Genomic DNA, 23526 nt, shown 5'->3' with positions numbered 1-23526 from the left:
TGGCGCTGTGGCTCAAGTGGTAGAGCACTAGCCTTGAGCTGAAGAGCTGAGGGACAGTGCCCAGGCCCAGAGTTCAGGCCCCACGACCGGACCCAAAAACCAAAAAAACAAAAAAAAATTTGACTTTCTTTTCTTTTGAGATGGGATCTTGACTAGTAGTTTCTATTTATTAAATGCTTTATTAAATATATATGCCACATTATATATACACATTTACTTTCATGTATTCTTTAACTTGTAAAGAGGGTTATATCACAATTAAAAGATTAACATGCCAGGTGCTACGTGTAATCCCAGCTACTTGAGAGGTGATCTGAATTAAGGGCCAGCCTGGACAAAAAGTTTGCAAGACTCCATCTCAACCAAAAGCTGGGTGTAGTGGTGCACATCTGTCATCCCAGCTATGTAGAAAATACAAATAGAATCATGGACCAGACCAGACTGGGCAAAAAATCAAGAACCTGTCTGAAAAAGCAAAAAGGGCTGGGGATGTGGCTCAATTGGTCGAGCACATGCCTTCCAAACCTAAAATCCTGAAGTTAACCCCCAGCATCACTAGAAGAAAGGGGAGGAAGGAAGAGAAAAGGGAGAGAAGGGTGAAGAGAGAGAGGGGAAGGGAAGGAAAAGGGGCAAGAAAAGGAGAAAGATGAAAAAGAAAACCAGACTGAGGAAGGATAACTGTTAACCACAGTTAACAAGTGAGAGTAGAAACTTGAAACTAAGGCTGACCAGATGTAAAGCCACTGTGCTCTTTCCAACACACCTGCTGCCCCATTTTCCTTGTAGGTGGTGGATATCTCCTTGCTTTCATTTTCCAGGTAAGATAGATAGTTTTAATAACTGTCATAAAATAGGTAAATAAGCAGACTCTTATTTTGGTTTTTAATATAGGTAATTACTGAAGTAAATGGAAGCATGAACATGCCCGTCAGGACTCCCAGCTCCTAAGAATTCCTGAGCATGAGCAGATAGTCTCTGAAAGCATTTCCTCAGATGTATCCACAACTATAAGTAGATTAGATTTTGGTTCTCTGATATTAGAATAAAGTACTAGAAATGGTACTGCTGTGAATAGTTTCACTGACTCTTGGGTGAGTTAACTGCTTTAAGGTTTGTTCAAAGTCTGCTCACAAGGATACTTGTGAAGCTAGAAACCAGTGTGGGAACATTGCAATGTCTGTGGCCCTGCCTTGTGGTAAGAGTCCTATCTGTTGCTGTTCAGATCTGCAGACTATCACCAGGAATTCTCAAGCAGCTTTGACCTCTCACCGAGCCAAAAGTAGAAGTACTGCCACCGCCGTCCCAGATACTCAAGACACAGAGACTGTGCGAGAGCGAAGCACAACACCAGACAAGCCATTGGCAATAGAGGAGGACACAAATTCCTTGCCTCCTGCTCTTGAAGAGACTGCAGGTGGAAGAGAAATGTTCCATGAGGCCCTAGAGCAAACAGTACCTGTTACAAGGATGCAGAGCAGTGAGGACCCCGAGACAGGCCCTGCCTTCAGTGATGAGGACTACGAAGAAGATGTCATTGAGCCCAGGACCCTAAATGAAATCACCACTGTGACGGATAAAACTAGCCCTTGGTCCAGTTTTGTATCAGACATAAGTGAGGTCATCAGCCCTCAGCCTGATGAGGTACAGAGGGAAGACTCCTATCCTTCAGAGCCTTTCCCCAGTCAGGAACTCGAGGTCAGAAGTAGCTTTTTGTTAAGCCCAGAAAAGGCTATCAACCCCCACCTGCCTGGGCAGGGCTCTCCTAGCCAAAGGCTTGTTGCTTATGAGGGTGGTGTCCCTAAGGACAAAGTTGGTGAGCCTACCTCAACCAACCATCAGTTGAACCCACACCTATCACTCCCAGGAGTACAACAGAGCAATGCTTTTGTTGAGTGGAGCTCACCTCCAGGAGATCATTACAAGGAGGACAAGGCAGAAGCCCAGACTGAAAATGAAGCTGCTTCCAGTGAGCTCAGTGACTCTTCTGATAGCTTCGAGAAGTTCCCTTTGCAAATAATCTCCCAGAGAAAAGGGGAAAACTATAAGGAGTCACCTATGGACTCCCCTGACATCCAAGAGACGCAGGTGACAACTGAATCAGAGGTGTCCACAAAGCAGACTCTCCTGTATCCTTTGGTGTTTTCCACAAGTGGCCCCTTCTTCCATCTCCAAGCATTTTGGGTGCTGGTATTAGGCTAGCCAAGTGTGAATGTGTGCAGTGGCCACTCTCATTGAATATAGTGGGGGCATGGAAATACCCTTAAGATGACTCACCTGAATGACAGGTGCTACAAATCTACCATTGATACCAAATAGCTCCCTGGCACATAATACTATGATTTGGATTTAGGTGTTGATATCACATTCATAGGCTTTCCAACCTGATTTATCTAGTCTATCTGTGGGGTAGTTTATCACTTGAAGTCAAGACCGAGATCTCAGTTGAACTAGAAGGGGAAGAAAATTTAAGGGTACAGTTAGATGGTAGATCACTTGCCTGGCATGCATAAGACCTTAGTTCCATTATTGACACCACTAAAAGAAAAAAGTAGAGGTTGTCAAGAAAGAAGAACAACACTGCCATTATTAAACATTGCATTTAGTATGTGCTAGGCATTACATGCATTTAACAGTTTTAGTGGTAAGTGTCCATTCCGCATGTAAGGAAAATGAGGTTCAGTGACTCCCACGATTTAATTTCTTAATCTAATTTTGTTATTATTGAGGTGTTAGCAGAGAGGTTACCATTTCACAATTCAGGGAATGCATACGTTTCTCTTCAATTTACTTTTTTTAAGCCAAATGATGTAGCTAAGGGGAAGTAGACACCATTGAGATGGACTTGCCCAAGTCCCCATAATGTCACTGTTAATAGGAAGAAGGAAACCATGAGAACCATCTGAGCAATTAGTTTGCCTGGTTTCCTGACATTACCCCTTGGAGAAGGAGATATTTCACTCCTGATAAGTGAGGCAGGTCACTTACTGAGTAGAGATCCTGACAGGGGGCCTGACTTTGACCCTTAGAAACCCATATTACTTGTGTGGCTTCAAGTTTTGTCTTTCTGAGCCTATTTCTTTTCATATAAAATGGAAGTACTTATCTCTTACCCACCAGACTTTCAACTTCCCAGATCAGCAACCTCATTTTTTCCTGTGTCTTTTTTACCTGGCTTTGCACAAAGTAGGGATCAGTAAATACAGAGTAAACTGAACTAGCATGGTTTGGAGAAATGGTAGTACAGGGATTTAAACTCAGCCTCACATTTGCTAAGCAGACACTCAACTGTAGGTCAGAAAAACCTGAGGATGAGAAAGGCCTAATGTGTGAGGTGTCTGGGGACTGAGCACTCAAACCACCTCTGGTAAAGTTCTTCCCTGCCTTTGTCCTTCCTGGCTCTTGCCATTGCTAGCCTCAGAGCCATTTCAGTTTGCTCAGAGTGGGGTTGATAAACTGCCACATGTGCCTAGGCCTAAGTTCAAGCCTTTTCAAACATTCATTCATTTAAAAAAAAAAAAACTAGTATTCCTAGGCCTTATGCTAGATACTGAAGACAGAATTTGAATCAGACCTTACTTCACGTTTTTTACATGACTAATAGGAATCAGTCAAACAATTGTTCAGTGTGCTGAGGTCGGACATGGAACAAGAAGAGGTATTGCAGGAAGAGATACAAGAGCCAGACCTTAACAATGAGTAAGCATACCAGGCACTTGAGAGACTTAAGACAAGGATTATCATGAATTTCAGACCAACCTAGACTATATAGTAAACCCCTGTCTAAAAAAAAAAAAAAAACAGCAAAAACAAAACCTACATAGAGCCAAAGGAAAGTTCTAGCTTGTGCAAACTGTCTGCAAAGGCCTATACAAGCAAAAGAGACTAGCAATGGCTCATACTTGTAATCCTAACCACTCAGAAGGACCAGATCAGGAGGATCACAATTTAAGGCCAATCCAGGCAAAAAGTTTACAGGTCTGCATGTCAACCAATAAAATCTGGACATAGTGGTGCACACCTGTTTTCCTAGCCACACAGGAAGTATAAATAGAGGAGAGTCATTACTCAAGCTGACCTGAGCAAAATGTAGTAATACCCTATCACAAAAATAACCTAAGAAGAAGGGCTTGGGTTGCAACTCATAGCACACCTAGCAAGCATGAGATCCTAAATTCAGATTCCATTACTGAAGAAGAAAAAAAAAAAAACAGCTGTTGACAATATATTGTTGGCAGTACATTGTGGTTGGATATCAGAGGTAAGTGGACTTTTAAGAGATGAGGCAGGGCCTGGTTCTTAGCATTTTAGACTAGACTGAAGTGCTGAGACCTTGCCTTAAAAGCATATAACATGAATTTTCTCTCACCAGGCACTGGTGGCTCACACCTATAATCCTAGCTACTCAGGAGGCTAAATTCAAAGCCAGCCAAGCAGGAAAGTCTATGAGACTCATATCCAGTTAACCACCAAAAAGCTAGAAATAGCACTGTGTCTCAAGAGCACTAGTCTTGAGCAAAAAAGCTCAGTCCTGAGTTCAAGCCCTAGAACTGGCACTTAAAAAAAAAAAGGAGGTAGCAATACTAGTCATGGGGTTGTAAAAACTAAATTAATTTTACAAACTACCTAACACAGTTCCTATAGTGTCCAATAAAAAAGTAATGTTGTCAGATTTACATGTCAGAAAAGTCCCTCCGTGCCTTGTAGAGGACGAATTAGATCAGGGAGACCAGAAACCAGAAGGTTAGGAAACTTGCTCCAACAAGAAATAGAAAAGGTCTGGCCTGAAGTATACAGTGTCACATGAGAATGATGAAGAACATCCAGGGATCACATAGGCGGAGAATGGGAAGGAGGGGCATGTAATGATTAATTTATAGAGAGTAACTTAGAGCATATGCCGACTGCCTGTCAGACCCCACAGCAGGTTGTCACAAGTTGCTAGGATGGTGATATCATTTGCTGTGTTAGAATAGCACATAGACAGGTTTGGTGAAAGATGGATGTGTGCCTGTGGGACATCTAGGAAGATGCAAGCGTGGGATCAGGTATACAAGTGGGCATTTCTGGAAGTCAGGACAGCAAGAAGGTCAGAGTTGAATGACTCTGGAGAGGGAAAGAGGAATAGAGCCTAAAGGGAATTTCAGGTTGCAGCCACACTTTGAAGTGATGGGGGATGAGTCAAATGTAGATGAGCATGTGTCCACTGGGAGGACCTTGGAGTCACAGGAATAAGCTGGGCAAATGGGTAAGAATAGCAGGTATAAGCACCTTTCCTGTGTAAACCCATTTATACCAAGCTCTATATACTGTATTTCTTCTGTTTAAAGCATGAAGAAACTGAAGCACAAAAGTGAACTTTCCGGGGCTGGGAAGGTGGCTCAGTGATAGAGCACTTGCCTTGCATGCCTCTGAGGCCCTGGGTTCGATTCCTCAGCACCACATAAGCAAAAAGAAAAAAGCTAGAAGTGGCACTGTGGTTCAAGTGGTAGAGCGCTAGCCTTGAGCTGAAGAGCTGAGGGACAGCTCCCAGGCCCAGAGTTCAGGCCCCACGACCGGACCCAAAAAAAAAAGTGAACTTTCCTGAAGTTATTCATGTAATAAAATGACAGCTAAGTGGTAAACAGAAGGGAATCTAGCATTAGAGATGAAGGGCTGAGATTGATCCCTTACTAATAGAGAAAATTTGCATTTTTCATAAGCTGAGGAGGTGCAGGACCCAAAGCAGGCAGAAGGCGATAGTGGTGAGAGCTTCCATACTCAGACCCAGCACCAACACATCCCAGCAATGCTGTTCCTGCCCCCAACGCATTAGCTCCCCACAGCAGACAGCAGCAGAAGCAAATAGGTTCTGCCTCATCTGCACTTCTGGAGAAGGCTCTGGTCAAAGGGTTTTTTTCCCCTGTGACCTTCATACCACCTCTACAGAAAAATCAGACTACCTGAAGCTGGACCTCAATGCATTCCTTTCAATCAGGTATATATTGAGCACTTACTCTGCCCAAAGCGCTGTACTAAGAGACAGGCATGTGGCTACAAAAAGAAAAGACACCTCATCTCTGCCTTCTTGGAATTTAGAGTCAACATGAAAAGAATGAGAAAATAGAAAACCTGGTCAATGAATTTGAACCAGAATCATACTTAGCTACATAAGCAGAAACAAAAAATCAGAACATCATGGGCTGGGAATGTGGCTTAGTGGTAGAGTGCTTACCTAGCATGCATGAAGCCCTGATTCCTCTGTACCACATAAGCAGAAAAGGCCAGAAGTGGCACTGTGGCTCAAGTGGTAGAGTGCCAGCCTTGAGCCATAGAAGCTCAGGGCAGTGCTCAGGCCCTGAGTTCAAGCCCCAGAACTGGCACAAAAAAAAAAAAAAAAATCAGACCATCACACTAGTCCCCAGCATCAAAGTCCCCTCAAAGTTAAGCCTCTAGGGCTCACATCCAGACTAAGCTGAGCATATGTACCCTGGTCTCCTTTCATAGAGTTGTCATTTCTATAAATTAGAACAGTCAGGCAAAAGGCCACCTTCAGCATCAGCACCTTAGGTCCTGCCTAAGTTGCTGCCCTTAGAGAGACCTTCCCACCTGCTCCCTGTCTCTGGTTTCCTAGGTCAGCTTTTAACCAGTAAGCCTTCAGCATCAACACTTGCTAACCTCCTGACCTTGGGTGCAACTCTAAGCAGATAATAAGGTAACTGAAGGGAACCATATTCTGTCATTGAGAAACCTGAGTGTAATGAGGATTGTATCAGACTAATGAAGCATTCTTTGTTACAGATCGTGATCTGGGATATGAGGAAGGAGGGATCGAGTGACTTGTGATTATGTGAGGGCTTCTTCGGAGAGAAAGGATTTGAACTGACTCATTTATAGGAGCATGCAGGGTCTTCCAGTGAGAAGGCAAGAATTCATGGGCAGGAGGAATAAGTGGGGAGATATGACTGATATGTGTGAGGTCAATGGAGATGCTGGCCTGGAAAGGGTAGACTCATGGAATTTTGTGCCTTAACTACTGTCACAGCCCAGAGCCCATTGTGGTTCCCAACTTCTTTTTGCCTCCCCAGCAGCTGGAGGCCTCTATGAGGATGCTCTCACTGTCTACAGGATTGCCACCAGCAGCAGCAGCAGATCAGGTAAGAACTGCTTCTAACCTCCCCCTATGTAGAGTCAGCATCTCTAAAGAGATGAGGGCTATGCTGGGCCTTCTTCCTGGAGAGGCTTTGGCAGTGGTCACTCCTTGGTTTGCACTGAACATATTCTGTGGGTCCAGTGCTATGCTGGGAGCTCAGGAATCGTGCGGAAGATAAGAACAGGACCTTACTAGTTAAGACAGATATGCAAGCACACAAGCATAAAAACAAGAACCAGCTAAGAAATGCATGTGAGTAATGCAAGAGCACCAGCTAAGCAAAGGCAGGTGGAGGACTGCATAGATGCATCCTCAGGACTGATGCAGCCAAGTTAGGTCTGGATGAGAGAATGGCAATGACAGCATATGCCAGTTTCTATTTATAGGACCCTTTATAACTCCTCTTCATTCACCTGAATCGGCTGATTGGAAAACAGTATCATCCCAAGGCTTCACTTTACTGCCCTATGTTGCAGGTGGCAAGAAAATAACTAATTTTCTAATCAACATCCACTTTTTGAGAACCTACCCTGAATCAGGCATTACACAGCTGATTAATTTATCATAAAAAATAAGACAACCAGATTTTCTGTATTCATGAAGATTAAGTCATAAGTGAAAAAGTGTTGATCAGGCATGGTAGGTAAATATATACTTGTAATCTCAGAACCTAGGAGACTGAAGTAAAAACTCAAAAGGCTGAGATCAGCCTGAGGGTAAATAGTGAAACCCTGTCTCAAAAATTAAGTTCATAGGTATAAGTCATGTCAAAGAGACAAACAATGCATATGTGGAGTTAGATTAAAATGTAACTGGACATGATAACCTACACAGGACTCTAGGCATTCACACACAGTCTAAAGGAGGATACCAGTATGGCAGGAACCCAAAGGTATGACTCTGCTGAACATTGAAAATACTATTTAATGAAACAAATTCCAGGAAATGGAAACATGGGTTCTTTACATTGTTGTTGTTGGTGGTGGTGGTGGTGGTGATGTGTGCTTACCCCCTCCCCCCCCCGCTTTTTAGGGTGGAGAGCAAAGGGGAAGCATAGAAAGGGAAGGGAAGAAGGGTGAAAATGCAATTGTGCTATTTAGTATAATACACTGTGTGGAAAACGCAACTTATAGGCAGGGACAGGAGAGGGAAATGGGAGAAAAATGAAAGGAGGGGTGAAATTGTCCAAAAGAGGAATGTACGCAGAACCTGAGTTGTAAAATGATAACCCCTCTGTACAGCACCTTAATAATAAGAAACTTACACTTAAAAAATTAAGCTTACAGGGCTGGGAAGGTGGCTCAGTGGTAGAGCGCTTGCCTTGCATGCCTGAGGCCCTGGGTTCGATTCCTCAGCACCACATAAGAAAAAAGAAAAAAGCCGGAAGTGGTGCTGTGGCTCAAGTGTTAGAGCACTAGCCTTGAGCTGAAGAGCTGAAGGACAGCGCCCAGGCCCAGAGTTCAGGCCCCATGACCGGACCCCCAAAAAAAAAAAAAATTAAGCTTACAGAAGCAATGAGTACAAAATGTACATGGGAACCTAGTCTCTGAAGAGGCCATGTGCAATCTGAAAAATGACAATCAGATGGTGCTTTCCATATACCTGCTACCATTCCAAGCACTTTATATTAAATCATTTAATTTAGCAGCCTGATGAGGCAAGTGTGTTACTGAGATTTAAACTCAGAGTCTTGGACTTGCTAGATAGGTATTATACCACTTTAGCCATGCTCCCTCAGCCTTATTGTTCCTGTTTTAATATGAGGAGACTGGGGCACAGAGGGACTAAGTGTCTTTCCAGGTCACACAGGTAGTACTGGAGCCAGAATTGGAACCCAGAAAGTCTGATTGCAAAAATCTGTATTTCTGATTGCCATACTATACTGAGAATAAGCCAACCCTGTAAAGAATGTGAGAATTTTTCAGGCAGAGTGAACACAGAGGCCCTCGAGATGACAAGAGCTTGACATGATCAAAACCAATGACACTGTAACGTAGCAACTGATATAATGAGGGTGAAGGGCCCTCGCCACACAAGGTTTGTGAAACATGGAAAAAAGGTTGAATTCTAAAGACAAAAAGATTCAGTGGAAAGTGCTAAGAAAGAATATCTGATTTAAATGTTAAGCGCTCTCATGGGTACTGAATGAATATGGTCATTGGTGACTTTGAAAAAGTAAGTGCAGTGATACAGTGGACAAAGAATTCCTGGAATAGTACTGTGTGTCAGGTGTCATTCCAGACCCTATGTAAACTGGGCACAAAACTCATGCCTCTTGGAGCCGGAAAGAAAGAAAAGAAAGAGAGAGAGAGAAAGAAAGAAAAGAAAGAGAGGGAGGGAAGGAGGGAGAAAGAAAAGGAAGGAAGGAAGGGAGAGAGAAAGAAAGGAAAGAAAGAAAAAGAAAAAAGAAAGGAAAGGAGAAAGAGAAAGAGATTTATTATAAACCCCTCTGTACATCACCTTTATAATTAAAACTTTTTTAAAAACTTTAAAGTCCAGATAAAGTGATTTACACCTCTAATCCCAGGTGTGCAGGAAATAATAAAGATGGGAGCAGTGGGTTCCAGGCTTGCCCAGACAAAAGTTAGTAAGCTATAGGTGTAGTAGCTTAAGCCTTTAATTCCGGGGGAGGTAAGATTATGGTCTAAAGGCCAGCCCCTGCCAAAAGCATAAGAGCCTCCTCAAAAAAAAAAAAAACTAAAAAGGCTGGGCAGCTCAGTGGAAAAAACACTTTCCCAGGATACATACATATCTCTAAGTTCAAACTCTTCCATTTCCATCCCACCAAAGAAAGCAAAATACTACAGGCTAATGCAAACTATAAGTGAAATGTGTCTGTTTCTTATAGCCCCTGCAGACACTCCCTTTGTGTAGGCATCATTCTAAGTAACCTACATATCAAACTCTGGACTCTCCCAGTAACCCAGTGAGATAGCTATTAACTTCCCTGTTTAATAAATCTGAGTATATTAGTGAGATTTAACATCACTATGACAAAATACCTGACGTAAACAACTAAAGTTAGGGGAGGGAGGTGTTGCTTTAGCTCATTGCTTCAGAGATTTCAGTCCAGTTTGGATTCTGGGCTAGAGGTGAGACAGAACATGGCTGTAGAAGCATGTGACAGGAAATTCATTTCATGGCAGACAGCAGAGAACATGGGACTGGGGACCAGGTATCCCCTTCCAAGTCATGTTTCCATTGATCTAACCCTTCTGGCTAGACCTCACCTCCTAAAGTTTCCCCCACTTCCCAGAACAGTGCCACCATCTAGGGACCATCAATACATCAGCCCTCTGGAGGATACTGCTTATCAAGATGGTAACAGCAAGGAAACTGAGGCTCTGCACTTCCTACAAGGAGACAGTGCTATTTCCACATTATATATAAATAAGCTGAGATATATAAGGCTAAGTCACCCAAGGTTGCCCAACCTATAATTGAATCTCAGTTTGTTATGGTTCAGAAGAGAAGCTATCAGATGGCTGAGCATTTTACTGGTTTCCTTTCCTGGCCAAGTGGGTGAAGGGTCAGTGAGTCATGCGCCACAGGAAAGGAGGTTATAAGCCTCTGTCTGAACTGCCAAACAGAACTGCTTTTCCTGCTTTTGTGCTTATAGCTTCATAATGTGCCTATTCCCCAGAGGAAATGATCTTTGGTCTTCAAATATGAGATACAAAGTGTGGGGAGGGACAAATAGGAATTTTCACCTCATTTTTTAAAAGCCTTGGTCACTTAACAAAGTTTTGGGTTTTTTTTTTTAATGTTTGCAGTATTGTACCCCCCTATTGTTTTTTGCTGAAAACATGTAATTCTGTTCTCAGTAGAGCCAGAGTCCTAAACTAAAGCAAGAAAACAAGGGAAAGGCCTACACAAAGTTCGGACCTCTTGGAGGAACTGTGGCTGAAGCCACGGGTGTGGGTTCTGACCACTTTCCAGGCTTCCCATAGGGCAGGACCCTGCAGAGCAGCTGGGCCATGGAGCCCAGCTGTGACCGATAGTGCCATGGAGGTTATAAAGCTTGGGTGTTTCTGTGAAATTAGTTTAGGAAAAAAAAAAAAAAAGTCTTCTTTAGGGGGCTGTAGGAGGACCTGGAGGAAGTTTTAGTACCCTCCACTGTGGTTCACTGTGAGCTCAGGTTATATCTTCCATGGTAGGGCAGGGCCTTCTAGACATGTAGTTCAGTTTCAACAAAGAATTGAAACATTGGGCTGGGTGTAGCTCAGTGGCAAAGCACTTGCCTAAGTGCTTTGTCCTGGGTTCAATCCCCAGTACCAAGAAAGAAAAGACAAAGAAAGTTTAAAAAAAAAAAAAAGAATTGAAGCTGGGTGCCAGTGGTTCATGCCTATAATCCTAGCTACTCAGGAGGTTCTAAGCCAGCCCGGGCAGGAAAGGTCAATTAACCACCAAAAAACTGGAAGTGGTGCTATGACTCAAGTGGTAGAGTGCTAACCTTGAGCAAAAAAGTTAAAAAAAAGAGCCCAGGTCCTGAGTTCAAGCCTCATGACTGACAAAAAAAATTGAAACATCAGGCTGGAGGCATGGCACTGTGGTAGAGCACCTGTCTAGCAAGTAGAAGGTCCTGGGTTCAGGCACCAGTACCACCAAAAAAAAAAAAGTACTGGGAACAGATATTGGATACAGATAACCTACTATATCCTGCCATAGTTGGCATGCGCTTGGCCTGTTTCCCTTTAGAAGATAGTCATATCACCTATCTAGTTTTATAGTTTAAACTGTAAAGGACTCTAAATCCACTATTGTGTTAATTTCTGTGACAAAACTTCAATTAAATGAATTTAAAAGGGGAAATAAAAATTTTTCAATTAAGGGCAAGTTAAGTTTTGAGACAATGTATCTTATATACATCTTATACACTGCTCTCCCTGGACTTCATTCATTCTGGGTCCTAGTTACAGCAACCCTTATCCTCACAGTTTGCCCAACATTGTTCCAAATTCAGCACCAAAAGGGCCACAACAGAAAACCTCAGGAGCTAGAACATGCTTGCTAGCTTTATCAGTTTAAAGGGAAGAAAAGTAGTTGAGAACAGCAATAGTTTACATGTCCACACAACATGTAAGGTTTTCTCTCAAGAACATTTCAACCACTTAGATTACTTCCATTAGTATTTACTATTGGTAGCTTCTAAAATCCTTAACTTCATCTAGACTTCTTTCCCATGGTACAGACACATGGATCCTATTGCATCCTAGATATCTTGTCTTGGATATGGCACAAATAATTCGTTATACTGAAATTTTGAACTTCTTGTCTTTCTTCAAATATCCTCTCTACCCCCTTCATTTCCTCCCCACTCCCACCCCCAGTCCCCCGGTCATAGGGCTTGAACCCCAGAGCTGGGGTGCTATCCCTGAGTTCTTTTTGCTCAAGACTAGCTTTCTACCACTTTGAGCTACAGCACCACTTCCAGTTTTCTGATGGTTAATAGGAGATAAGAGTCTCATGTACTTTCCTGCTCAGGCTGGCTTCAAACTGCAATCCTCAGATCACAGCCTCCTGAGTAGCTAGGATTATAGGTGCCCAGCCACCTTTATTTCTTACTGCAGGAAATTCAGGCACACCCACATAGCTTCTGCCAGAGATAACATCTTTCACTCCTCTGTACCTCACAAGCCATAGCCAGTCCATTTCCAAGACCTGTTAATTCTGTCCCCTGTGAACCCACTCACTTCTCTGCACTCCCTTGCCCATCTGCACTCATCTCCCATGTTATGTAAAACCTATGTAAACTCCCACTCAAGTTTGACTTTACCCCCACTTTCCCAGCTGCAGAGAGAAATGACACGATTTCTGACCCATTTTCCAAATCTGTCTCTAGTTTGACTTCCTGATGGCATGTAACAGTTGATCTCTCCGGATGTCCTCATATGTTTTTTAATGATGTAAATATAGTTTAATGTAAAAAGTCATAGCACTTCATTTACCAGAAACTTCTTATTTATCCATCTGCATCTTCAGTCTCAAGAACAATTCTTCTGAGGGAAAAAAGTATCAGAACAAATATACCATGAAGGAAATGCATGCATACTAAATAAACAACTCTTCTGAGACAAAAACAACTGTTTTGCATTTTTTAATGCCCAATTCTGACAGGATTCTTAAAATGTAATTCCTCAGCAAATAACAAATTGATTTATTGGTTAAATAAATTATCAACTGTGGAGCTGCTAACAATAGTATAAAGTAATGGATACTTCACCAGAAACCGGCTTCTACATATTAATTTTAATTATTTTGAAATAAAATGTAGTAACAAGTGTTTAACAAGTACCCATTATAATTTCTAAACAATGAAATCAGCATTACTTATATCTGATCAGCTATACAAAACTCATCCATTTTTCTTTTGATAAAAAGTAGTAGAAACAAGGAGCAGCTACAACTTAAATGTCTTGTTTGCTAATCTAGCCCCATAATTCCAGCCTTAGAACCTACCAAGTAGACAGAAGGAAGACAGGGAGAAGCCAGGCTGTTGGGAGCAGAAAGGAGTTCTGAACTGGGCCCCATTTTCTGCTCTCAGGCAATACGTAGGGTCCAGCAAGGAAGAAATGGCTGAGACAAGATAAGAACAGAAGCTTTGGGTCACGAGTTAAAGGAGCTCTGCATAGGCGCCTGGGCAGAATCATTGTATCCAGAATGCAGTGCTAGAAGGGGCCTCAGGAACTAGGGAATTTCTTCTTGGTTTCCAAGTCCTTTCAAATCTCTTCAATTTTTTAAACCAAGTCTGATATATCATCATTCTGAGCCAGATACATTCCAACCACATTGCCCAAAGTAAATCCAAGCATGGAGTCAGTGGGGAGGGCCAGGCAAGGATGGCAACGCAGTTTCTCCTTGGGTGGCGGCTGGCCTTCCCCTCTTCTTGTGTTTGTGAGGCATCGCTTCTTGGTTTTCTTTCCTCATTGACTACTCAGCCTTCTATGTTGGGTCATCCTCACTTCCTACATCTTAACATAGAGGTGCACATGCCATAGTCCTCACACTACTCTCTACCCTTCCTTTCTAAGCAACCCCATCCAGCCTCAAGACTTTCAGTTCCCTCTGAGCTGGTCTCCCAAGTGGTAATCTTGGCCAGGCCTCCTTTCTAACTAGGCTTAAATATCCAACTGCTACCCAGCATCTCCACTTGGACACCTACTGGATATTACAAGTTCAGCATGTCTAAAACTGAACTCCAAATTTTATTCCCAGCTCTGTTCATCTTCATTCTTATTCATCTCAATTACTTCTTCCAAATTTTGAAATCTTTCCTATGCCTCTGTAAGCAAACAGAAGTTTCTGACAGCTTTACTTTTTTATTAAAAATTTTGTTATCATAAAGATGATACACAACAAGAAAAGGACAAAAAGACAAAAAAAATCATGTTTCTATTTCCTGGAGTTCATTTTGATAGATATTATTTTATTTGATCAGAGGCACAGAGGCATTGCACCTTTGTGAGTTTAGTAGGAGAACCAAACTGCTGGCCTGCACCAGATGTAAGTGTCCAGAGAGAACTAATGGTAGAGAGAGATTATACTGGGGAGCATGAGAAGGAGGCCTTACACAGAAGATGAAGAAGTGACCTCAGCCTGGGGGACCTCCCACTGCCCCCAGATATACCAGTGACCTGGGTTACAGGTGCTTGGGGACTTCTAAGAAGGGCCACATGCAGTCCTGCACAGAGGACAGAGGGAAAGGGGTCCACTTGTGATTTCACATAGAGAGAAAATGAAGAGAAGGAGCCACTTTTCCCAGGTGGATCTAACATGTATGAATGCCTAGAGTCCTATATAATTTATCATGTCCCTGTGTATTTTAGATCTAGCTTCTGCATATGAGAAAAAAAAAAAAACATGCATCATTTGTCTCTCTGTGGCAGCTCTATTTTTAAATTACATCCAACTTAGCCGGGCGCTGGTGGCTCACGCTTGTAATCCTAGCTACTCAGGAGGCTGAGATTTGAGGATCTCGGTTCAAAGCCAGCCCTGGCAGGAGAGACCGTGAGACTCCTATCTCCAATAAACCACCAGAAAACCGGAAGTGGCGCTGTAGCTCAAGTGGTAGAGCGCTCGCCTTGAGCTGAAGAGCTGAGGGACAGCGCCCAGGCCCAGAGTTCAAGCCCCACGACCGACAAAAAAAAAAAAATTACATCCAACTTTTACTACTCAGCATTCCCACCTTACCTCCATCATCATCTCTCACCTGGATTATTACAGAGCAAGTTATGCCTTTCTGCTTCCCTCTTTCTGGTAATCCATTCCCCATACAGTATAAATAAATAATGTGACTTCTCTACTCAGACCCTCTGGTAACTTTTCATCAGTGATTAGAAGAACCAGAGCTGAGCCTGAGGACAGGCAGGCCAGGAGAGGAAACGGTGTCGTTTTGGTTTGTAGTTTGGGCAAGAGTACAAAACCACCAAGTTCAAGAAAGAGCAGAATTAGGTGTTCCCTGGGGAGCCTACATTCTTCAAGGTGTCAGCTTTCCATCTAAGCTACCTCCAACTCCTGCCGAGTCCCTGTCAGGTTAAAACTAGACCCAGTGCCATGGAACTTGCCTTTAAGAGTCCCTAGTTCTTATAGAGACAGTGGCTTGCAAACTCTTCATGAACTTTCTCAAATGATATATTTCTCTATTAGCACTTAACTAAGACAAAATCAAATGGAATGAATATGAGGGTAGAATTTGACAAAGATTCAGGAAACACTTTGCAGGCTGTGAATTTATAAGGAGGAAACCTTAGAGAATCAACAGACTTTGGCAGCTCGGAGGTACTAGGAAGCCCCAGGGTGAAAGGATTCAGGAATAAGATAGGAATCACAAGCATAAAACAAGGTGCTACCTGACCTCAGAGCCTTGGCTTTTCTGCCCTGCCCGGGGTAGAATATCTTCTCCCAATGAGATGTGCCCTGTCTTGTTCAGTTGCTTCCTACATTAAACCCTGGCTCTTCCCACTTCTTGAACAGTCCTAATGTTACCCAGAGGTATGAGGTCAGAGGCTGCTCTCATGAATGTAGGAGGCAGAAAATAGACAAAGTTAGGCATGAATGTACCCTGAGGCCTTTGAGTTTTCCACCCACTCCCTCCCTAGCTTTCTCTCCTCCACTCAACCATGGCACACACACACACATCACTAGGAAGGGAGATATTCCAGGCCAGCAGGTAAGCTGAGAGTCAGCAAACTTGGGTTTTTACCTTGGTTCTGCTGTGGGATTTCTTAAGGCTTGAACAATAATGTCTCTCTTCTGTCCCAGCAGGTAGTTTTGCATAATGTTAGAAACATGACTTCTGAAACCAGATAACCTGTTTTAAAGCTTGCTATTTCCTAGCCCCTAACCTGGGGCAAGTTTTCTGACTGCACTTCCTTTATCTGAAAAATGGCATAATAGCATCTGCCCCTTACATTATGCATTGAATAAGATATGCAACGTGTATAAAATTCTTCATGGCACATAAGACAATAAAGACCATACTGTTTTGGCTCATTTATTTTTCTTATCATTATCCAGATGTTTTCCCTCTTACAGTGTGTATGGAGGAGGAGGGAGATGCTGACATTGGAAAGAAATGCTGATGTAGCAACATGATCCAACACTGAAAGCCAGGATGGGGCACTAGGAAGGTAGGCCCTGCGTGGCAGCCCCAGAAGTATGGAGAATAGTTCAGTGAGCTATAGCTTAGGAGTGCGTACAGTTCAGACCTTGACACAGCCCACCCAAGGGGAAGATCCTTAGCCTTAGCCATTGCTGCCTATCTGTTTATGAGCCTTAAGGCTTTGGGCTTCTTTTTTTCTAGGAGCCTAAAGAATTTTTCTCTTCATGATTTACCTGCCATAAGCCCAGAGACACTGTAAAGATATACAGTCCTGGTAGAGAGACCTAGCCCTCACAAAACCAGATCAGATCAGCAGGGAGTCAGCTTTATTCTTCTCAGCCTATATCCCACACCTAAATGGCTGAATACTTTTGGCTGACTGGCTAAATACTTTTGGAGCAGGAAGCTGTGACCTGCTGCTTCCTTCCTTTATTAAACCACCAAGTCCCTAGCCTCTACAGAAGTCCAACAGGAGACCTTAAAGGTCTCAGACCATAAAGGCCACACAAAGTTTGGAAAAGAGATGAGCAAACTGGCCAACGGTGTACAAAAGTCAGGGGAAGCAGCCAGAGCTAGCCTGTAACTACTATAGCCCAGATTGCAAGTTGGCAAATGCCTCCTAAGAAGGGCCCTACAGACCAGCTGCCAGGTGTTGGGCTTAAGTCCTAGAGCTGCTCTGAGGCCAGCATGTGGGAGGAACTGGAGCTCTCCCAACAGGACCACTTTAACCCTTCCCTTTCTGGAATCTGGAGTTTTCAGCCCTCCTGCTAGCAGGACGTAGAGGGAGCACACAGATAATGAGAAGCCCATGACCTAGGCTTTAAGGTAATGTAGGAAAGAACAGTGAGCTTGCAGCAGACCAGCCCTACTGGGCCAGGAGGGTGAGTCAGAGCAGGACTCACCTCAGGACTGGGCCTCCATCAAAGTGTCTAAACCTCACTTCCCACTATTCCTAGCTGTAGCTGCTAAGTTTGTGTCTTTAGCTACAAGGAAGTTCTTGTCACTGCCGGAGGACTCTAGGTGCCACCCCAGGGGCAGGCAGGCAGCCAAGGAGGTAAAAGTTGAGCAAGACAGACAGCTCTGTTGAGCCCTCACTGGGTCTCTGAGGCAGCAGCCCACTGGCAAGGCCACCTACCCATCCAGAAGTGGTGATTGTTTCCCTTCAATTTTTTAACTCTGGAAAGTTTTGTTTTCAGTTTCTGATTCAGTGTAATATCACTTAAGCAAGCAAAACTGTAGCCCTAATCTCAGCCCAGAGGCTCGCTGAGAAGTGAGGAAGGCAGTGGCATGGGGTAGCTTGGCTGGTCTAGTACTGGGCACACCTTGGCGAGGTGCTGACCCTGTTTTCCCAGGGCATATTTGGTGTGGCCTGCTTGTGGCCAAAGCATGGAAGCACTGTCATACTGTGGTGTCTGTTAGGGTCAGCTGTAGCACCAGTACAGCCCGTATCTTTCAAAAGATAAAGATGCAACCTTGGTCATATCTACATTTATGTAAGACTTACAATAGACCTGCTGACATGATCAAGAGGGAACTTCAGAGCTTGACAGTGAAGACACTGAGACCCACAGAAAATGTCTTAGTCTTAAGCAAGCAGGACAGTTGCATTGGAACACAGACCAATACTCCCTCCACCCCATCCTCTGCCTCCCTCCGAGAAAGACATAGCAGGAGAAAGAAGACAGAGGACACCTGTGCCCACTACCCCCTAGGATCTCTGGCCTGGTCACAGGGCTCCATCTGGGGTTGCAGTGGAGAGAAACCAGAATATAATGGCTGGGATCAGATCTCATTTTAGATCAGAAAAAAGGGTTTGACCCTCCTGAGAAGTTTTGGAGAAAAGGATGCCTCACAGGGACCTGGCCAAAGAGGGAGTAGGAACCAAACCCAGAGCAAAAGTGAGTTGCCCGCCAAGGCATCGGTGAACACATGATAGAGACGAGGATTCCTGAGAAGCTTCACATTTTCCCTCCATTACCATGCCTTACTCCTATGTGTTTCATTCTTTTCCCTCTGCCTTTCTCACTGACAGCATCTATAAAAATCTATTACCAGAACTGGGTGCCAGTGGCTCATGGTTGTAATCCTAGCTACTCAGGAGGCTGAGATCTGAGGATCGCGGTTCAAAAGCCAGCCCAGGCAGGAAAGTCCATGAGACTCTTATCTCCAATGAACCACAAGAAAACCAAAAGTGGTGCTGTAGCTCAAGTGGTAGAGTGCTCCCCTTGAGTGAAGAGCTGAGGGACAGTGCCCAGACCCAGAGTTCAAGCCCCACAACTGACCCAAGAAATATATTACCGGGGAACCTGTCACACTCATGGCCTGGGTATCCATGTAACCAGAAAAGAGTATGTTCTTATATATGGAAGGGAGGGATTTAATAGAACTGAATGGACAGACACTTATCCCTCCCTGTTCACTAGAAGACCCTTAAAAGTCAGTCCTTTGAGTCCAACAGTCTCCTTAAACTTTTGAAGAACTGCCTTCAGCAGCTTCAACCCTCCAGCTGCCCTCCATCCCACAGTCAGCCCAGCCCATCCCCACTGCCTTGCCAACAAAGCAGTTCCTTCTCCATACTTTTCTCAAGCTGAGCCTCCACCCAGCATATCCTCTCCATCTTCCTCTGATCACATTTTACGTCATGTCAGAGTCCTCTTCCAAGGGTTCCACCCATACGTGATACCCACTGTCAGGCTCCAAGGGCTCTGAAGCAGCTCTGACAGTTCTGCTTCCAAGCAAGCACACACTGTGCTGGCCATTTTCAGTGCCTTCCACCAAGCAGGGTTGTGGACATTTTTAGTAGAAAGGCTAGTACATTTGGGGAATCCCTGCTTTGAACAGACTGTCCAACCCTTAGGGTTATGTATTTTGGAGAAATAACCTGGATAAAGAGAAAGTCTTTACTATTAAACCCTTTTAAGGCTGATAAAAGCAGGCTGGGAAGGTGGCTCAGTGGTAGAGCGCTTGCCTTGCATGCATGAGGCCCTGGGTTTGATTCCTCAGCACCACCTAAGCAAAAAGAAAAAAGCCGGAAGTGGCGCTGTGGCTCAAGTGGTAGAGTACTAGCCTTGAGCTGAAGAGCTGAGGGACAGCGCCCAGGCCCAGAGTTCAGGCCTCACGACCGGACCCAAAAAAAAAAAAGCTGATAAAAGCCAAATGTGATCTGTCTTTCCACTCTCTTGCCCTGCCCTGTACACAGAGCCAAGTCCTGTCTCTAGCCTGGTCCCTGGGCCTGGTTCACACTGATAAGGACTCATAAGGGCCACTGAGTCTGGGTGTGGGTGCTAGAAGGTTGGCTGAGCCAGCCACACTGGACTCAACCCAAGACAGATACTGTGCAGCCAGCAGCTGCAGACCTGTGTTCATGCCCTTCCACACATGGCTAGCCTTGCTGCCAGTCCTATCTTAGATCCCAGCCCCAGCTCTGTGTGGACTGTCTTGGCTGTTACTGACTGCTGCTTTCACAGTACTCCCAAGCTTCAAGCATCACCTTTGTAACTGTTATAGCAGTCAGCATCTGTCCCTCTTGAGCTTAAACATTCTGGGGAGGACAGGAACCATTTCTGCCTATTGTTCATAGGAGTTGATCAGGTGGAGTAGAACCTGGGCTCCCAAAAGGCTTAATAAGTCACCAGCAAAGCTTGGTACTTCTAACATTGAGAGCAAGACCCACCAAATTTCTCAAAAATACAAAGATTCCTCTTCTGATAGATAAGAAAACAAAGGTCTGGTTTTAGGAGCTGAGATAGAAAATCAAGGTTTTAGACCTATTTTTTCCCATCTGGCTTATAAAACAAACATCTCCTTAGTTCCTTTTCACTGTAGTGAAGAAAGAAATGCAAAGTGGGGGGGCAGGGAGGTTTGGGTGGGGGAGCGGGTTGGGGGGGGAGGATGGGAAGGGGAAACAAAGGAGGAGGCTACAATGCTTGATAAGAAATGTACTCATTATCTTGCCCATGTAATTGTAACTCTTCTGTACAGTATTTTCACAATTATATATATATATAGAGAGAGAGAGAGGCCAAAAAAAGAAAAGAAATGCGAAGTAATCTACAACTGGTGACCCCAATCCATACTAGAGTCAGGACTGGGATGAAACTTGTGTCACTTTTAAATCCTGAATAGTTCAAGAAACACTCTCCCTAGGTTTGAGAGTAGAGAGAAACTTAAAGTGCTGGCACATGGCAGGTAATAACCTCTGGTTCCAGAAGGAATGAATTTGCTGCAAGAGGCAATCTCTTCTCCAGCCTCTGGTCACTGGCTGTTGGTCTACACATTCACTGCTCTTTATAGCTTCCAAGCTCCCATCTTGACCTGGCCCAGCTAGGGTCACATATATCAGAGCCAGACCATGCCCAGGAATGCCCAGTGTGGAGGAAAGAGCAGCAGGCAGACACTCCTCCCTTGCCTTGGAGTATTAGAAGATACAGCTGCTTCTCATATTTTGGAAGGGAGCAAAAAGTAGCTTTTGTTCCTCCCTTGTAGCCTAGGACTGCCCAAAATCAAAGCTCTCTGTTTCAGGCTCAGCTGTGAAGCCTTGCTCCAGCACAGCTTGTTTCTTCTGTGAGGTGTGGTAGACTGAGGCCCTGCTCATCTTGTGCATACTTTCCTGGCTTTGAGAATTCTAGACTGGGAGGGGCCCACAGGAGTGTCCAGCTACCCACTTTTTCATGGGCAGAGAGCACTCTCTATCTTCTGAAGGCAAGAACTGAGTTTATTTCTGCCCCCCTTTCACACAGTACACACTTAAAAGGCTAAGTTAAAGAAAATCCCAGAAGAAACTCTGGCTCGGCCTTGGTTTCCCGTTGCAGAGGGGCCATTAGTCCCAAGCTGTAGGATCTCCACCAGGCTGATGGATTTCAGTGTCTTGCTTGCGGAAAGAGGCAGGGGAGTACACTGTGCTTTGCTCTCAGTGCTCCACCAGTTTTGGATGGCTTCAGCTCATGTGACTTAAGGACATAGAAGAGATCTCTCCATAGGACAATTTGAGCTGTGAACTTAGCCAGGTTCACCTGTGATGGCTGCCCCCATCTTTCAGCACTGCCTCTTCTCCAACCAGTCTCTACTTCTTTGTGTGCTTTGAGTCACTAGAAGCTCTAGAAACTCAAAGGGCCAAGCAGATAGTGTATCATTCACAGTGTCTTCCCCCAAGAGTTGGATGTTATCCTCAAGTCACATTTAGCCCCAATTCAGGACAGGGACATGTCTAGAATCATGAAATGAGTGCAGCTTCAAACCTTTGCTGGAAGTAACAGTCCACTCTTCTAGAGGCACAAAAGTACCTGAACTGGGTTCCTATCTCAGCTCTGCCACTCAGAGCAAAGGAGTAGGACCTTGTGTTTTTTCTATCTGAACTATGACTTCTTGAGCCACAATATGAGGAAATGTTATACCTGTCTCAAGGAATTGAGTAAGGCTTAAGATAAGACTTATAGGGACTGGGAAGGTGGCTCAGTGGTAGAGTGCTTGCCTTGCATGCATGAGGCCCTGAGTTTGACTTCTCAGCACCACATAAGCAGAAAAAGCAAGAAGTGGCACCGTGGCTCAAGTGATAGAGCACTAACCTTGAGCTGAAGAGCTGAGGGACAGTGCCCAGGCCCAGAGTTCAGGCTCCACAACCGACAGGAAAAAATAAATAAAGTAAGACAGTGTTTACAAGACAGACAGTTCACCATAAATGTTAGCCAAAGGACCAAAGAAAGCATACACCAGAGTCACACATTGGTAGTAGTGCTGCATGCTAAGTGCTAACCTGGCTGACTTCCTCCTCTCTAGGACAAGAAAGAAGCCCTCTCCCGAAGGCCTACTCGCCCCAGACCTATCTCCCTCCCTCCCAACCTGCCTGAAGAAGAAACTCGCAGGATCGCACGGATCTTTTCTTCCCAGTACTCCCAGAAAGACTGATGCAGCCTGAGGAACTGAGGGGAGAGACCACCTGCTCACCCTCCTTCAATCTTGTTTGGTTTGTAAGGGGTACCAGGTCTGCTTCTCTCAGCCCTGAAAATACCACCAGCCTAGTCCATGGATACCCCTGAGGCCCAATCAGCCCATACTGAAGGACTGTCCCAAATTGGTCCAGGGTCCATCTGCCAGGACCTCTACCTTCAGTGGTGAGGTAAAGATTAGAAACAAAAGGGATTCCAGCACCAAAGCAGCTCACTTATCTTTTGACCACAGGACCTACACAGGCATCTCTCAGCAGCAAAGCTCCTTTGAGTATCTTAGACACAGCACTGGCTGACGTGAGCCCACCCTCTGCCTGAATAGGTTAGACTATTTTTGCCTTAAATGATGGGATATGGGAATAGATTGTGTGCATAGCTGAGGAACTCCTAGGGTCACCTCCAATTCATTTTGCTTAAGAATAGAGTAGTTTATAGATGTAAATTATTTTTATGCTCTATTAGATTAATCAGTAAGGGACTAGGAGGAAATCACCTCCTGTAAACTATATCTGATTGTCTAAAATATAACCATGTTTTTAACTTATTTTTTACTCAGCTGAAGGTCATTCAATGTTCTTGCCTTTGTTTGAATAAAATCCTATTGGTATTTGTATTCGTGCACAAGTGTTTCCTGGGTTGGCCACTGAAATGAGAACATATTCAAGCTGCAGACAGAATGGTTGACAACCATTTAGTCCCCTCAACTGGCTCAGGAGACCAGGGTTCCTAGGAGACTTACGAGCTTCATCCAATTATCTTAGTGGTCTAGATTAGAGTGACATCGGTATATCATCAATGGTTCTTCTTGGTTGTTTGGTGGTTTCAGTGTTACTCTTTCTTTGTTGGTTCTT

The 23526-nt window shown here is 44.2% G+C and overlaps 2 protein-coding genes across 2 annotated transcripts in view; one reads left to right on the top strand and one right to left on the bottom strand.

Annotated features, from left to right (window-relative positions):
* C2cd3 (C2 calcium-dependent domain containing 3) overlaps window positions 1–23288 on the top strand; it is a 109983-nt gene extending 86695 nt beyond the window's left edge. The window contains exons 29-31 of the mRNA XM_013013964.1: window positions 1223–2126; window positions 7022–7133; window positions 22506–23288. Coding sequence (XP_012869418.1) covers window positions 1223–2126; window positions 7022–7133; window positions 22506–22634 — 1145 coding nt within the window. The 3' untranslated portion in view covers window positions 22635–23288. The remainder of the gene's footprint in view (window positions 1–1222; window positions 2127–7021; window positions 7134–22505) is intronic.
* Window positions 13810–13941, bottom strand: LOC105984082 (uncharacterized protein C7orf73-like). Its single transcript, XM_013014155.1, is given in 1 exon segment — window positions 13810–13941. A coding segment is annotated over 1 exon segment (132 nt).
* Window positions 23289–23526: the final 238 nt, after the last annotated feature.

This window comes from Dipodomys ordii, unplaced genomic scaffold, assembly GCF_000151885.1.
Source record: "Dipodomys ordii isolate 6190 unplaced genomic scaffold, Dord_2.0 Scaffold22, whole genome shotgun sequence".
NCBI classification, from domain to species: domain Eukaryota; kingdom Metazoa; phylum Chordata; class Mammalia; order Rodentia; family Heteromyidae; genus Dipodomys; species Dipodomys ordii.
This window is presented reverse-complemented; position numbering and strand designations above follow the sequence as displayed.